This window comes from Gopherus flavomarginatus, chromosome 3, assembly GCF_025201925.1.
Source record: "Gopherus flavomarginatus isolate rGopFla2 chromosome 3, rGopFla2.mat.asm, whole genome shotgun sequence".
Taxonomy (NCBI): Eukaryota; Metazoa; Chordata; order Testudines; family Testudinidae; genus Gopherus; species Gopherus flavomarginatus.
In genome coordinates, this window is record NC_066619.1 from 227,952,757 (window position 1) to 227,971,151 (window position 18,395).

Here is an 18,395-nt window from a genome sequence, read left to right on the forward strand (position 1 = left end):
CCAGTTAAAGCCTGAGCATGTGAGCAAGACTTACCAACCAGCACCCAGGAAAGAATTCTCCGCAGTAACTCAGATCCCATCCCATCTAACATCCCATCACAGACCATTGGGCATATTTACCTGCTAATAATCAAAGATCAATTAATTGCCAAAATTAGGCTATCCCATCACACCATCCCCTCCATAAACGTATCAAGCTTAGTCTTGAAGCCAGATATGTCTTTTGCTCCCACTACTCCCCTTGGAAGTCTGTTCCAGAACTTCACTCCTGCAATGCTTAGAAACCTTCGTCTAATTTCAAGTCTAAACTTCCTAGTGTCCAGTTTATATCCATTTGTTCTTGTATCCACACTGATACTAAGCTTAAATAATTCCTCTCCCTCTGATATATTTATGAAGAGCAATCATATCTCCCCTCAGCCTTCTTTTGGTTAGGCTAGACAAGCCAAGCTCTTTCAGTCTCCTTTCATAAGACAGGTTTTCCATTCCTTGGACCATCCTAGTAGCCCTTCTCTGTATCTGTTCCAGTTTGAATTCATCTTTCTTAAACATGGGAGATCAGAACTGCACACAGTATTCCAGATAAGGTCTCAACAGTGCCTTGTATAACGGTACTAACACCACCTTATCTTTACTGGAAATACCTCGCCCGATGCATCCTAAAACTGCATTAGCTTCTTTAACGGCCTTATCACATTGGCAGCTCATAGTCATCCTGTGATCAACCAATACCCCAAGGTCTTTCTCCTCCGTTACTTCTAACGGATGTGTCCCCAATTTATAATCAAAATTCTTATTAATCCCTAAATGCATGACCTCACACTTTTCACTATTAAATTTCATCCTATTACTATTACTCCAGTTTACAAGGTCATCCTTGCTTTAGTTTTTAATATTATATAAATACACACACACACACACCTACCTTTTAAGAAAACCAATGTTTCACAGGAAAAGGGAAGGTGAAAAGTACCAGTCAGAGCCTCTCTGAACAATTTGGTCAGCTACACAAATCCCACCCACCCCCCCTTTTTTTTTTTTAAAGCCATGAAATTAGTTCCTTTTTTCTACTGTCTTTCAGATTCAGGAACACTCACCCAATCACATTTCTAGAAGATCTGGAAACAAACCTAACCTGATCTGCAGATAGAGTCAGGCATTTTGACATCTAAATGATTTACACCTTTGTCACATTACAGGAGGCCTAGTTAAGGTTGCGTTAAAAATCAGACCCTTTACATTATAAAACTTTATTTATTCTTAACTCACTCACACAGCTGACATATGCCACCTTCTGGACAAAGATACTATAGCTTTATTAACTGCAAAAGAAAATACACAAATTGTCTAAATAGCAGCCAGAAGTTCTGTTGAGAAACAGTAAAATTTGAAAGCAGCATGTTTTCCTGGCTATAGCGTCTTCATAGAAGTAGGCTTGCTGCTGTAATTTCCTACCATACAAAAATCCAGTATTAACTCTAAAAATATTACTTGTCTGTAAGTAGAGTTCTCTGATTATACAGCCTCCACAGATCTACATACTAGGAGAAGTTAAAGCAATTAACATGCATTATAGAGCATAAAGAAAGTATGTAGACTTCATAAGCCCCTGACTGCTTTCCTGGAAAAAACAAGCAGGGATGGAAGGAAGGAGAGTGTACATCTACAGAAGCAATATATTTTTTCCACTATTTTTGAGAGCTGGGAAGGGCAACGAACCTGTAGGTTGGATACATTTTTTCTTCCTTTATATATTTTCCTCCAATTTTTCCACTTTTAGAAACTATTGATCAGGAATCACTTTGAAGGTAAACTGATCATGTCTGTTTAAAGAGACTGCCTTATCCAACAAGCTCTGTCAACTTAGCCTCTGGGTTTAAAACAGTAACATTGGCAAAAATGTGAAGCGAAAGCCAAGTGGCACAGCAGTATAAAGTATACTACAGAAAATAATAATGTACTGGCAGGGAAATTAATTGGATGATGTAAAGGTCTTTTCCATCTTTGACTTATGATCTCTGCAAAGCTCATTAATAAGAATTAGAGGCAAATGTTCTGGGAAACCATCAGAACTCATGTAATAACTTCTGGAGGAGGTAATTTAACTTTTGTAGCATGATTTGATATATCCTTCGGTTCATTTAAAAAGATGCTGTTTGGAAATGGTCTCACTTTTTGGACCCTTCCTCCAAAGCCAGAAAAACACCAGTACTACAAAAAACCCAAGGGTTTTTTAATTAAATTGCTTTTTCAGGTAAAAACACCTCTCCTTATATTCGAGCAATGAAGGCAGCATGACCCTTTGAAAGCTAGATCCTGCTGAATATCTGAAACTGCTCTATGAAGAAAGTTAAAAGGTTGAAGGACTATCTTATCCTCATGGAAAACTAAAGAACAGAAACACGGATTTTCAGGCCAGAAGAGACTATTATGATAATCTAGTTTAATTTCCTGCATAATAAAAGTAATAGAATTTCACCCAGTGTTTCCTGCATTACATCCAACAACTTGTGGTGGAATTAAATCCACTACAAGTGAGAAAGACATTCAACTTTGGTTTAAAGAATCCAAACTGATGGAGAATTTACCACATTCCTTAATAAGATATTTCAATAGTTGATAACCCTCACTGTTAAAAGCATGCCTTATTTCCAGTTTTAACTTTGCCATCTTCAACTTCCAGCCACTAGATCTTGTTATGTCTTTATACAAGAAGGCCCTTAAAAATCTAGCAAAAAGGCATCTTCCTGTTTAGTAATTATGAACTGTGATCAAGACAGCTCTTAAAATCTTAAGTTTGAGAAACTAAACAAATTGAATTCCTTCTGTCTCTCATTGTAAGGTATGTTTATAAGACCTTTAATCATTCTTGTAGCTCTTCTCTGAAAAGGCATCTTCCTGTTTAGTAATTATGAACTGTGATCAAGACAGCTCTTAAAATCTTAAGTTTGAGAAACTAAACAAATTGAATTCCTTCTGTCTCTCATTGTAAGGTATGTTTATAAGACCTTTAATCATTCTTGTAGCTCTTCTCTGAAACCTCTCCCTACTTTTCAACATCCATACTAAAGAGAATCAGACTTCACGACCTGAAACACTTCTCTTTATCGTAGCTTTGGGGAATGGCAAACATATACCATTTTTGTTGAAAACGTAGGTTTTCAACATTTAAGCATATTAATTCATTATAATCTAAACAAAATATTGAAAGGTGACGGGAACTTCCAAATTCAAGCTATGGTATAAAATTACTGATGAACTCATTTAACACTCAAGTGGAAATGTGAACCCAGGATTCCACTAGCTGAAAAATAAATGCAGTGGTAGCAGACACTTTCTGGCAGAGGTAATTGCCCTGAAAGCCTATCTTGAATGAAAGTAAAATAAAATTCCCATTTATGGGTTTAAATGGAAAGCCCACCATGTTACTAAAGGTTAAATTCAGATCTCAAGAATGGACAGGAACTTGACACCAGGAAAAAGATTGAAGAGGTCTTTGGAAAACAAGCTGCTTTACCAGCAGGTGAATAAATATTGATTTACTGTCTATTGTATCCAGGAAGCACCTATTGCTACAAAAATATAATCTTTCACATGATTTATAAATTATATTTGATTAATGGAATTAATTTCATTAAGGACAAAAGACTGCATAAAACTGTAGCTGGTAGACAAAAGAAGAACTTTATTCCTAACTCAAATGGAAAATATTTCATTTTTACATTGTGAGTCCAATTCTACTTCCATGGAAGCCAATGGCTAAATTCCCACTGACTTAAATAGGACCAGATGTGGGCCTTGTACCTCTTCCTAGCTGAAGGTTTAGAAGACTCTAAGGAATGTAATGGACTTCCACTGAAAGATAGATGAAGCCCAAAAAACACGTTTCTATCCATCTGGTTCTTATCTTTTTGGAAGATACTGTCAGGTTTCAGAAGAAAGAACATAGAGAACAGAGGAGAGGAAAGAAAATGTGTCAGTGGGGAGAGGCACGGAAAGGTATTAGTATTTTAGTCTAGAAAATATTTAGAAAAAAAAATCAAAATAAATTTCAACTTGTTTGTTTTTTTTTTTCATCCTTGCCTGGTTGGTTGGTTTAGGGCTTTGGGAAATGTACAATATTTCATTAACAATTTAACATGTTTGGGAACCAGTGTTTCTCACTTACTCATAGGTGCATGTTTTGGTCAATTTCATTTATTCATCTGACTCTTGAGAAATATTTTACAATTTTTCAGTCAATAATAGTTGTGAAATTCCCCCACATAGCTTCTCTTATTCTCCAGTGATGGAGCACCTTCTTAGCTGGTATAAACTGTCATAACACCACTGCAGTCAATTTACACCAGCTGAGGATCTACCCCAAGGCATTAAGGGTAAGAGTTCTCTCCAATACAAGCCAACTTCCACGTGCTGTGGAATAATGATTGTCTGTTATCCTTTACACATCCCAAACTTGACACACAAAAGTTGCCCACTAAAGTTAGTAATCTTACTGGTGGGCTTACTCTTCATATAAACAGGACCCTCAATATTTATTTCCCAGATCAGAACTCTAATCTTCTATAGATTTACACTCCATACTCATTTTCTGAAAATGCAGGCAAATGGCCAAATCTAGGACAAGCTCAAATTCAGCAGACTCTCCCCACCTACACCTATAAATTTTATCATTGATCCCTCAGATCTGTGTCCCACTCCTTCTCGGTCATCTATGTGTTGCATACTGTTAAATATATTTCTGATTTAATTCAAACTTTAACACACTAATACTTGTCACTCAACTAATCTTTCTAACATCTAATGTCACATGTGGCTACCCACCTCCAACTCTGCATATTATTGAACAATCACATTCCATATTAAAAATATATACAGATAAACAGCCATATGTACTATTGCCTAAAGCAAGCATCCAAAACAGCCCCAAATGGACTGAAGATATTTTTGCTCTGCTACAATTCTACTCTTCCTTTATTAGAAAATCATTTTAGTTAAGCTTTTTTCCAGTCCTTTAAGACAGGTTTCACTGAAGTATGTGTGGCTGACATAAATCCTTAAGGGCCAAATTCTGCAGTCATTATACACTCAATTAAAGTTCCCATTAAGTCAACAGGGGTTTTGCCTAAATAAGGAGTAAAGACTGCAGGATTTGGCCATATTAAAACAGGTATTGAAAAATATATGGTCATGTAAGTAGGCAAGCATTACCAATCAGCAGTGATAGGGCCAGACATAGTGTGATGAGACCCTATATATGTTTATCCATAGAAGTCTGCTAATGCTTCTTAATTGTGACTTCCAACATTCTTTTTTTGTTAAACAGTTGCACTGGATATGGAAATTAAAGTCACAGAAGGCAGAACACTTCTACACAGAGCTAAAAAAATACTGCCTGCTTATGCAAATAATTAGTTTCCAATACAGTAAATTGGTTTAATTACAGAAGAATTTTTTTCTACTCATGCCAGGTTCGTATCTTTTATGATTATCAAAAAATATATTCCTTTCAAGATGAAATATCCTGACCATAAAAAACAAAAATTTAATATAAAAATGTGTTTAAACTGCAAAATAAAGTTTCTAGCTTCTTTCAAATTAAAGGAAACTTACCTGAGCCTGGAATCTTGAAAGGTGTCTAGGTATGAAGGATAACTCCACCCAATTTTATTCCCTTTACATCGTAGTTCTATGCTCTGCCCTACAGGCAGACTCAAAGTGGCAGCAGGTTTCTGGAATCGGCCTTTATCCATCACTTGGATCATTATAGATTGAGATTTTGTGGATGAGTCACTGGATTCTCTCTCCTTTAATTTAGGGAGTTTGGGCTTCATTTTTTTGTTGGCAGGTTTAATTTTGTTTTCTCCTGGTTCCTTTGGATGCTTACTCTTTGCAGGTTGTCCAGTAACTAATAAAAATGTGAAGAAAAAAGAGCAATGTGTTAATGCTGATTTTCAACAAGGAAAAAATTATACAGTATAATTATCTTTGATAGGTTTCTTCTCTGCAAGTGTCTATAATAACTACAGTCTTTATGTAAAATTAGTTTTCCCTCCTGGAAGCTCACCTTGATCAGCCTTCATACAAGGCAAGCACAGAAAAATTGATTGGGGTTATAAGTTTCCATATGAGTCTGGAATTCTAAGTATTAAAACACCCAACGTCACATGTTCCAGAAAAAATACAGACTGCTCTTAATATTTAGGAAAATCTGTGGGTGTGTAACACAGTTAATAGGAATAGACAAATAAATGAAAGGTATAAGAACTCAATGTAACATGAGAACGAATACCTTTGTCTCAGATAATTTCAGTCAAAACTGTCAGTTCAGTCATGCACAGTCACGTGGTGAATTGAAAGTCTTGCATCTTAAAATATGTCATCATATGTGGCCATCCACTCCTACACCTCTGTTTAATTTTGCAGATAATGTGTGTTAAAAGAAGGGTGCTACATAACAAATATCAGGAAGTTTACAGATCACTGCTGATTTTTTGGTACATTTGTTAAATCGTGTGAGTTTCTTTATAGTGATAATACATTCGGCATTTAAAAATCTCCAAGGCAACAGCTAGATTTTTCAATAATGGCCATCAATCAAGGTGCCCAACTAGAAATTCTTAGTGCTTGATAGAGAATCTAACACCTTCAGTTCCTATTGACTTCAACTGGAGTTGTGGGTGCTCAGACCTTCTAAAAATAAAGTGTCTCAAATTGAAGCACCCAAAACTAGTAGCCAGTTTTTAAAGTGTCCACTTTCAAGAACATTTCTGGACTGAGGATGTCTGGCCAGTAAATATTAATCTAATGAAACAAAAACCTGAACCATAAGCAAAGTCGGTAGAAGTGCAGAAGCAAATCAAGTCAGTGAAAAAAAAAAAAAACTGCCTTTGCTACCTTCATATCCCATCTAAAAACTCCTCCTGCCACAGCGCTTAAATGAAGTGGGGATAAATCAGGGTTTCTCAAAACAGGGGTCGCTGCTTGTGTAGCGATAGCCCCGGCAGGCCAGGCCAGTGTGTTTATGCCCTGTCTGCAGGTCTGGCCAATCACAGCTCCCACTGGCTGCGGCTTGCCGCTTCCAGCAGCTCCCATTGGCCCAGTGCAGCAATCCGCAGCCAGTGAGAGCTGCGATCGGCCGGACCTGTGGACAGGGCATGTAAACACACCGGCCCAGCCCACCAGGGGCTTTCCCTACACAAGCAGCAACCCCTGTTTGAGAAACCCTGGGATAGATTATTACACCAACAAAAGCAATAACATAATCACAAAGGGTACATGCCTTACAGACTCAATCTTGCAAAAATGGCACTACTCACACAAAGTTATCCTGTACATAAATGCTTGCAGGATTGGGCCTTTGTGCAGCTACATGATTTTATTGTCACTTTCGCCATTTATGAAGCTAACTTTTATTGGCATGTTCATTTTAGGTTCTGATCCTGCAAACGCGTGAATAAGATACTCTCATGAACAAAGTCACTCATGTATAGAAGTATTCACAGGAGCAGGCCTTCAGTTTGCATGCTTTTCAGTATCACAGAATATCAGGGTTGGAAGGGGCCTCAGGAAGTCATCTAGTCCAACCTTCCTAGTCAAAGCAGGACCTAATCCCCAACTAAATCATCCCAGCCAGGGCATTAAGCCTGATCTTAAAGACCTCTAAGATGATCCCACCACCTCCCCAGGTAACCCATTCCAGTGCTTCACCACCCTCCTAGTGAAAAAGTTTTTCCTACTATCCGACCTAACCCCCCCCCACTCATACACACACACTGCAACTTGAGACTATTACTCCTTGATCCATCATCTGATACCACTGAGAACAGCCTAAAGCCATCCTCTTTGGAACCCCCTTTCAGGTAGTTGAAAGCAGCTATCAAATCCCCCCTCATTCTTCTCTTCTGCACACTAAATAATCCCAGTTCCCTCAGCCTCTCCTCGTAGGTCATGTGCTCCAGTCCCCTAATCATTTTTGTTGCCATCTGCTGGACTCCTTCCAATTTTTCCACATCCTTCTTGTAGTGTGGGGCCCAAAACTGGACACAGTACTCCAGATGAGGCCTCACCAATGTTGAATAAAGGGGAATGATCTCATCCCTCGATCTGCTGGCAATGCTCCCACTTATACAGCCCAAAATGCCATTAGCCTTCGTGGCAACAAGGGCACACCGTTGACACATATTCAGCTTCTCGTCCACTGTAACCCACAGGTCCTTTTCTGCAGAACTGTTGCCTAGCCATTCAGTCCCTAGTCTGTAGCACTGCATGAGATTCTCTGCACTTATCCTTGTTGAATCTCATCAGATTTCTTCTGGCCCAATCCTCCAATTTGTCTAGGTCCCTCTGTATCCTATCTCTACCCTCCAGCATATCTACCACTCCTCCCAGTTTGTGTCATCTGCAAACTTCCTGAGGGTGCAATCCATGCCATCCTCCAGATCATTAAAGATTTGAACAAAACTGGCCCCAGGACTGACCCTTGTGGCACTCCGCTTGATACCAGCTGCCAACTAGACATGGAGCCATTGATCACTATCCGTTGAGCCAGACGATCTAGCCAGCTTTCTATCCACCTTATAGTCCATTCATCCAGCCCACACATCTTTAACTTGCTGGCAAGAATACTGTGGGAGACTGTATCAAAACTATTGCTAAAGTCAAGGAACAACATATCCACTGCATTCTTCTCATCCACAGAGCCAGTTATCTCATCGTAGAAGGCAATTAGGTTAGTCAGGCATGACTTGCCCTTGGTGAATCCATGCTGACTGTTCCTGATCACTTTCCTCTCCTCTAAGTGCTTAAAAACTGATTCCTTGAGGACCTGCTCCATGATTTTCCAGGGACTGAAGTGAGGCTGACTGGCCTGTAGTTCCCCGGATCCTCCTCCTTCCCTCTTTTAAAGATGGGCACTACATTAGCCTTTTTCCAGTCATCCGGGACCTCCCTGGATCACCATGAGTTTTCAAAGGTAATGGCCAATGGCTCTGCAATCACATCCACCATCTCCTTTGGCACCCTCGGATGAAGTGCATTTGGCCCCATGGACTTGTGCTCGTTCAGCTTTTCTAAAATAGTCCTGAACCACTTCTTTCTCCACAGAGGGTAGGTCACCTCCTCCCCATACCGTGCTGTCCAGTACAGTAGTCTGGGAGATCACCTTGTTCGTGAAGACAAAGGCAAAAAAAGCATTAAGTACATTTAGCTTTTTCCACATCCTCTGTCACTAGGTTGCCTCCCCCACTCAGTAAGGGGCCCCACACTTTCCCTGACCACCTTCTTGTTCCTAACATACCTGTAGAAACCCTTCTTGTTACTCTTAACATCCCTTGCGAGCTGCAACTCTAAGTGTGATTGGCCTTCCTGATTTCACTCCTGCATGCTTGAGCAATATTTTTATACTCCTCCCTGGTCATTTGTCCAATCTTCCACTTCTTGTAAGCTTCTTTTTTGTGTTTAAGATCAGCAAGGATTTCACTGTTAAGCCAAGCAGGTCGCCTGCCATATTTACTTTCTTTCTACACATCGGGATGGTTTGTTCCTGCAACCTCAATAAAGATTCTGTAAAATATAGCCCGCTTTCCTAGATTCCTTTCCCCCTCATGTTATCCTCCCAGGGGATCCTGCCCATGAACCATATTTTTACTTGTCTCAAGAATGATGCACAATTAATCCATTTTGCTTTCTGCAGGACCCCTTAGGTTTAACCTCCTCTTTGCACTGAAGAGTGTCTTTTTTGTCTGTCAATAACTAATGCATGATAGTCACACTACTTGTACTGACACCATGACAAATACTGTGCCAACAGGAATCTTTTGGGAGATGTGCTTGGTGATTAGAAATGAAGCCCCTAGCATTCACGACTTTTGTGTCTAAGGTCTTATCAACATGAGGAGGTTAATCCAGTTTTACTATAGTTTGTACTCATTAAAGTACCTTGTATCCACAGCCAGTACCACATACCCATTACAGTAGCCACATCCCCTGAAACTCTGTACTTTGCAGGCCTCCATCAAGCTTCTGGCTTGATTGCCTTCTTTGGAGACCTGCATATTCCATCCCACTGGGAGATGAATGCAGACATCTACAAACATGATGGGCAAATGAAGGCACTGAGCTGGTCCCAAGGCAGAGTCAAACCAAAGGTGCTCAAGCAGAAGACAGGAGACAAGGACAAGACCTCTAGTAATGCTCCCACTATTTGCCCATACTGTGAGCACCTGGTCCACATTTTTTGCATGTGATGCCACCACTGCACTCAAAACAGCAAATGTGACCCTGGGATGCATAAACAGGGGACTCAAGTAGGAGCAGAAGAGGCTGTTTTACCTCTGTATTTAGCACTAGTGTGGCTGGTGCTGGAATCATGTGTCCAGTTCTGTGACCACAATTTAAGAAGGATATTGATAAATTGGAGAGGGTTCAAAGAAGAGCCAAGAGAATGACTGAAGGATTAGAAAACACGCCTCAGTGATGAGCAAAATAGATTGAGCGCTGAATCCAACAAAGAGAAGGTTAAGGGGTGATTTGATTACAGTCTACAAGTAGCTACATGGGGAACAAATCTTCAGTCTAGCAGAGAAAGATATAGTAAGATCTAATGGCAGGAAACAGAAGATAGAAAAATTTAGACTGGAAATAAGGCATAATTTTTTAACAGTGAGGGTAATTTTCCACTGGACCATGGTTAATGTGTTGTTATGGATTCTCCATCACTGACAATTTTCAAAACAAGAGCAGATGCTTGTCTAAAAGATATGCTCTCGGGACTATTTTGGAGAACGTCTATGGCCTGGCTTGTACAGGAGGAAGTCAGACCTTCTGGCCTTGGAATCTATTAAATTATTTGTGGAACAGTTTTCCACAAAGTGCCCTAGACACCATGATAAGCACTCAACACATCATGTAGATCATGCAGTCAGACCAGGAGGAGGCAGCCAAGATCATATGAACTGGCAGATTACACAAGAACCATATGCATACTGCCAGCCTGAATCTATAGTATGTGCTGTATTACAATACAACCATATATGGGGATTTAAAAAACTTCCTCCACCCCCATGCACTATGTTGGACAGATCCAGGAGCCTCTCTCTTGCAGCTACAACTCCATTCTCCTACGCAGATGTTCAGTAAAAGACTTCATAAGCCAGGGAAGCAGAGGATAAGCTAGATCTCCCAGAATGCTGGAAGGAATCATGATCCTATTAAATGTCCATAGTAGACTGGGGAGCAAAAATTCCTTTGCTCATTCCAGAAAACTGGCCTGAGTATCTAAATATTCTGACACCAGGGACCATCCCATACTACCCCATATTAATATTGGTGAACCTTCCACAGTGATCAACCAGGCAAAATACTCCTTCCTGGTGAGCAAGTCTTGGGCCTGCTGTGGGGGCAAGGAATTAGGTATAGAGGTTGCAGCAGTAGCCTTTTTACAGTTTGCAAGCCCCATCAACAACTTCCTGTGCATTCCCAAGCTTTACGACCCAGCACAACTTCACCCTCCGAATAGCACAGCAAACAGCCCCAACAGTTCATCTGCCAAGGCCAAATTAGTTAGCTAATGACCAGTAGCAATCAGGCGGTGAACTTCCAGATAGTGATGACAACACACTTCTCCATGCTAAGGAGAACTCTCGTGTTGATGTTCTGCCACTGCAGCTCCAGTTCTGAATAGATCTCTAGGAAAACAGCCTTCCACATCCTGAAGTTATGCCACCTTGGCTGGTTATCCCAGTTCTGCCCCACTAATCAGTGCTCATTGACTGAGCCCAGAAACAGCACTCCAAGCTGTTCCAACAAGATGACCTGCAGAAGTAACTGCTCGATTTCATCCTTTTCCTCCAGCAACAGCTGTAGCCACATTGCTGCATCTACAGACCCAGATCAAAGCCCACTCAACTGTAAATTCATGTGCATCATTTTGCTTGTAGTAATGATGACTATCACGATCATGGCAGTCAGCAATGTGTCCTCCACGCTGCCTGACAGCATTTTGAAAATGGCACTAGCAAAATACAGATGATTAATGGGCAGGGTTGCCAGGTGTCTGCTTTTAGACCAAAACACTCAGTTGAAAAGGGACCCTGGCAGCTCTGGTCAGCATTGCTAAGCGGGCCATTAAAAGTCCAGTTAGGGGCGCAGCAGGGCTGGAAGGCTTCCTGCCCAACTCTGCATGGTTCCTAGGAAGCTGCTGGCATATCCCTCTGGCTCCTAGGCAGAGGGGCAGTCACAGGGGCTCCACGCGCTGCCCCCGCCCCGAGCATCGGCTCTGCAGCTCTCATTGGCTGGCAACTGCCTGAGGTCAGCACTGTCCAGAGCCCGCACCCAAACCCCCTCTGGCAACCAAACTGCCTCCCAGAGCCCGCACCCCCTGCCCGGAGCCCCCTCCCACACACTGAACCTCTCAGACCCAGCCTGGAGCCCCCTCCTGCACCCTAAATCCCTCATCCCTGGCCCCATCCCAGAGCCCACACCACCAGCCCTCACCCTCACCTCAATTCTCTGCCCCAGAGCCTCCTTCCACACCCTGAACCCCTCATTTCCAGCCCCATCCCAAAGACCGCACTCCCCACCAGAGCCCTCACCCCCCTCCCATAGCCACCAACTTCCACTCTTTCCCATGGGTGCTCAACCCCCCTCTGCCCCTGGCCCCATGTCTCCTCCACCCCTTCCATGAGGCCCCACCTCTTCCCACTCCTGCCCTACTCCCATTCCAACCCCTTCCCCAAAGTCCTCCCCCAACTCTGTCCCCTCCCTGCCCCATTCCAGCTCCTTTCCCAAATCCCCATCCTGTCCCCACCTCCTCCCAAGCGCACCACATTCCCACTCTTCCCCCCACTCCCGGAGTATATTAATGCTGCCAAACTACTGTTTGGGGGCAGCCGGGCAGGTAGGCGGAGGAACAGGAGTGCGGCACGCTTAGGAGAGGTAGAGGTGGGGCAGGGGGGTGAGAGGAGCTTGGCTGCTGGGGGGTGCAGAGCACCCACTAATTTTTCCCCCATGGGTGCTCCACCCACAGAATTGGCACCTATGCCCCTCCCACACCCCAACCTCCTGCCCCAGCCTGAAGTCTCCTTTCACACTCCAAAAAACCCCTCTACTCCACCTTCCAGCCCAGAATCCCTTCCTGCACCGAAAACCCTTCATCCCCCAGAGCTCGCATCCCCAGCTGAAGCCCTCATGAAAATGAGCAAGGATGCAGGAGACCAAGTGACAGAGAGAGGGGGAGATGGAGTGAGCAGAGACAGGGCATTGGAGAAGGGGCAAGGCCCGGGTGTTTGGTTTTCTGCAGTTAGAAAGTTGGCAACCCTAATTATGTGTTGCCAGGAGAGTTGAGTCCCAAGTCCCAGAATTCCTGTGGATTCCAGTACGCAGCCCACAATTCACTGCAAGAAGAAGAATCCCATAATACATACAGCTGAGCAGAAGAACATAGCATGGTGCATGCATGCATGCATGCATGCATGATATAAATAAAAAAAAAATCATCACATAAAATCATGACTGGTGTAGAAAGAGTAAAGAAGCGTTATTTATTCCTTCTCTAACACAAGAACTAGGGGACACCAAATGAAATTAATAGGCCGCAGGCTTAAAAACAAACAAAAGGAAGTATTTTTTCACACAATGCAGTCAACCTGTGGAGCTCCTTGCCAGATGATGTTGTGAAGGCCAAGACTATAACAGAGTTCAAAAGAGATCTAGTTAAGTTCATGAAAAATAGGTCCATCAATGGTTATTAGCCAGGATGGGCAGGGATGGTGTCCTTTGCCTCTGTTTGCTAGAAGCTGGGAATGAGCAACAGAGGATGGATCACTTGAGGATTGCCTGTTCTGTTCATTCCCTCTGGGGCACCTAGCACTGGCCACTGTCGGAAGACAGGATGCTGGGATAGACAGACCTTTGGTCTGACCCAGTATGGTGTTCTTATGGGATACCTGCCTAGAATGTTGCATGGTTAATTCAAAACAGCACATGGAGCTGCATGGACACAATGGGACACAAGGGAAGTACCTTAAGCCATCATAACAAAGTATGAACGTGCTTTAGTTCGATATAGTTAATTCAGTGTATCGAGAGCAGTCAAACTAATCCAAAACAATATGCTCATAGAGACAAGCCCTGAATGACAGGGGCAGCATCACTTTGGCCATTTACCCGACAGGGCTGGTTGTGAATTTCCCTATGCCAGCTGCAGACGTAAAAAAACAAAACACCACAATCTGAAAAGGAAATCTGATTAAAATAAAAGTTTATATCCTTTCACAAGGATGGTACATAAAAACTATGTGAAGAAACAAGATAATTGCTGTCATAAACAGATAGCTAAGGGTTAATGTCTCTTTCACCTGAAGCACCTGACCAGAGGACCAATCAGGAAACCGGATTTTTTCAACTTTGGGTGGAGGGATTTGAGTGTCTGAGTCTTTGTTTTCTGGCTGCCTGCTTTCTCTGAGCTTTGGAGAAGTAGTTCTACTTTCTAGTCTTCTGTTTCTAAGTGTAAGGACAAAGAGATCAGATAGTAAGTTATATGGTTTCTTTTCTTTGGTATTTGCATGAATATAAGTGCTGGAGTGCTTTGATTTGTATTCTTTTGGAATAAGGCTGTTTATTCAATATTCTTTTAAGCAATTGACCCTGTGTTGTATCATCTTAATACAGAGAGAACATTTGTACTTATTTTTCTTTCTTTTTATATAAAGCTTTCTTTTAAGACCTGTTGGAGTTTTTCTTTACTGCAGGGAAATTGAGTTTGTACTCACCAGGGAATTGGTGGGAGGAAGGAATCGGGGAGATCTGTGTGTTGGATTGCTAGCCTGATTTTTGCATTCCCTCGGGGGGAATAGGAAAGTACTTTTTGTTTCCAGGATTGGGAACAGAGAGGGAGATTCACTCTGTTTGGGTTCACAGAGCTTGTGTCTGTGTATCTCTCCAGGAGCACCTGGAGGGGGGAAGGGAAAAAGGATTATTTCCCTTTGTTGTGAGACTCAAGGGATTTGGGTCTTGGGGTCCCCAGGGAAGGTTTTTCAGGGGGACCAGAGTGCCCCAAAACACTCTAATTTTTTGGGTGGTGGCAGCAAGTACCAGGTCCAAGCTGGTAACTAAGCTTGGAGGTTTTCATGCTAACCCCCATATCTTGGACGCTAAGGTCCAAATCTGGGACTAAGGTTATTACAATTGCAGTTAATCTCTGTGAACAACAAATGAGCTAGTTAACCACAAGTTTTAGATGATTATATTGCAATTATTGTTGTTCCATATTAAAGATAGTCATTTCTCAAAAATACCACCTGAAAAAATAACTGTATACTTTACCTAGAATGCTGTTGCTCTTTAATATTGATATGGAAGACAGCAAAACAACATTTTAATAACTTTGAGGATTGGGGCAGCTTCTCGGCTCCTTGGAGCTAAGATCAAAGTATTGCGCCTATAGAAAACAAATTAATTAGTTTTCTGAATCCCTTAAATCTGAGCAGAGCCTACTAGCAGTAAAATATCTTGCTAGCAATTTAAGATTTGCATCTTGTACCAATGCTTTTTTGGTTTTCACTCACAACAGATGTACTAAATGCATTTCTTCTTTACGATGTGCAGCACTAACTTTTTTCCCCCTTCAGTGTAGAACTGATAAATGAAATTGTTTTCAATTGTTCACTTTATTAATGTAACTTCTGTTCGCCATTCACTACACTTGCCTACACTGTAACTTCTGTTCCATATTGTAATTCAAACCCCATTTTAAAACACTCACTCCATTTTGTAAAATCTTCCTCCAACCTTCATTTTTGCAAACCCTGCTGTAATCTTATTAGTTTAGTTTACATGTGTGAATGAGGTATGTATGAATGATGGAATCAACCTCCAGCTCCAGCCTGTCCTGATGAGATAAAGTTCAAATACCAACGGCTGAAGACCTAGACAACAGCCCTAAACAAAGTAAGAAGCATCCACCCTAAAAAGTATCAGAGGGGTAGCCGTGTTAGTCTGGATCTGTAAAAGCAGCAAAGAATCCTGTGGCACCTTATAGACTAATGCTCCAAAACGTCTGTTAGTCTATAAGGTGCCACAGGAATCTTTGCTGCCACCCTAAAAAGAAAAGGACAACAGAACAACAGAAGGAAGATCAAAGCCAGGTCCAAGACTGAAAGTCACGCCTGCAATTGATGGGTGATCAATCTAAACCCAGAGGCAGCGTGACACAGCAAGACCTATAGACTTCGAATCCAAACTAAAAGCCTATAAAAAAGAAGGGTGAGATGAGAGACTCTGGGTAACATTCTGCTGCCAACATGGAAGAACATCGGTGCCTGCCCAACAGAGATCCAGCTCAGCCTTCTGCCCAGCTTTCCTGGCCAGTTAGCTGCCACAAGCTACGAACCCAAGCTGCAAACTCAAGCCATGAACTTAAGCTATCTTCAGGACTGGTAACTATGCAGCAGCTGCAGAACACCTGATGAATGTGTGTGTGTGTGTGTGTGTGTAGATATTAGGTATAATGTGTGTATATAAGAATTAAGATATTAGTTATTAGTCATAAATTGTTATCATAATAAATGTGGCATCTTTGCCTTGTCCCCTTTAATAAGATCCTGCTGGGTTTTTTTTACTGGTCTAATATAATTGGTATAACATCAGGACAAAAAAATAAAATAAAAGGATTTCTGTTCTCATCTTAAATAATGACATTCTGTGCTTAATTTAAAAAAGGCTTGGCATTTTTGCTAAATATTTTTTATTTCCCAAAGAGAAGCCATATTTTTGGTCAGTACCCATGAATGCAAGAAAACCAAAGCCAGGTTTTTGGCAGCAACAGTGAGAATGTATAATAGCATAATCTGTTTTTCATCTAGGGAAGAGGAGAAGCTGGGGCTCTGGTAGCTGTGCTGGATGGGACACAGAGAATTGCACTCTTTGAACCTGACAACTCATTTCTATGGCTAACAGCTCCAGGATTCTTCCTCCCATTCCAAGTCCTTTCTGGGCTGCTGTGAGATAGAAGTCAACTCCTTACTGGAGATGGGTGGAAATACCAAATAACCCCACCTCCCACCTAAAAGTGGACACGTTTACATGAATTGCAAAGCCCTGGAAACAGTATGCCGACTGCAGGAATTCAAGCAAATTGCAAACCTAACCCTGTTTCCACACTTATTAATATGTCTGAGGTGAGGGAGAAGGGGAGAAAGTGCTGCTGATTTATGGAAAGTGAGGGAGACAAATGTTCCCTAGGCAGGGCGAGGGCTGCCCGGGCTGTGCAGTATGAGAAGAGAGGAAGGGAGCCACTAAGAAGTAGGAGTAGAGGAGGCAATAAATGAAATGAGGCAGCAGGGGCAATAAGGGCGGAGAAAAGTGAGGAAAGGGCTGAAGGGAGCATGTCGGCAGGAGAGGCGCGGCAGGACTGTGGGACAAGCTGTTTGTACAGCACCGTACACTATGGCCCCCAGGCAAACAGCCACTGTGCCCGCTAACCAGGGGAAAGGCAGCAAGGTGCCGGGGGCAGCAGTGGGGGAAGCGAGCCAAGCTGCGCTCCCGAGAGCAGTGGGGCTGAGCCGCCGCCAGATTCAGGGTTCACTGGGCCGCGGGAGCAACGAGGGGAAGGAAGGGAGCCGGTGTGCTCCCAGCCCCCTGACTCACCATTTTGCAGCGATTCGTGCAGCAGGAGGAAGCTCAGCAGGACCCACAGTCTCATGTCGGAGCAGCAGCGGACAGACTGGGGGATGGGGGGGTGGAGGACTCTCGAAAGTCCGCCGCAAAGCTCCCAGTGCAGAGGGGGGGAGCTAGAGCCGGAGGAGGAGCCCACCGCCCCCGTACCAAGCGAGCTCCTCACTGTGAGCGCGCGGGGAAGGCCTGCTAGGGGCGCGCTCAGCCCTGCCATGCCCGAGGGCCCCGGGCAGCTGCGGAGCGGGGCCGTTCGGCATCCACGTGAGAGCCGAGCAGGGGCAGGTCCGCTCCCCCCTGATATCACAGCCAGCGGCGATGAAACCTGCAGTGCCGGGCGTCGCTCACCTGGGCTGCCCCGGCCTGCAGCGCGTGGAGTGACCCTAAGGCGCAGGGGTCTCCGCTGGTAGCCTCCCGGGATCAGAGCTTGGCAAACACATGGAATGGTACCGGCTAGCGGCAGCGTGGGCCACATTGTTCCCTTGAACGTGCACCTGTGTCCCCAGCTGACTTTTCCTGCCGCCTGTCCATGCAACGCGGGCGTTCAGTGCCTGGACACTCAATTTAAACACCTGGCCCCACAGGTGGCTGGATCCAGCCGCGGGGGCGATTCTGTCTGGCCACTGACGCGCTGCAGAACTAACGCGTCCTCTGCCCTGCGTGGGCTCGCCCCTGGTGCGCTCTACGGGCGGGTGGCACCGCAGGGATGACCCGCTGTTGTGGAG

The 18,395-nt window shown here is 43.3% G+C and overlaps 1 protein-coding gene across 1 annotated transcript in view; it reads right to left on the minus strand.

Moving 5' to 3' along the window:
- Positions 1–17,781, minus strand: part of PDGFRL (platelet derived growth factor receptor like) — a 44,384-nt gene extending 26,603 nt beyond the window's left edge. Inside the window, exons 1-2 of the mRNA XM_050947872.1 lie at positions 17,647–17,781; positions 5,614–5,908 (exon numbers count right to left, since the gene is read on the minus strand). Coding sequence (XP_050803829.1) covers positions 5,614–5,908; positions 17,647–17,701 — 350 coding nt within the window. The 5' untranslated portion in view covers positions 17,702–17,781. The remainder of the gene's footprint in view (positions 1–5,613; positions 5,909–17,646) is intronic.
- Positions 17,782–18,395: the final 614 nt, after the last annotated feature.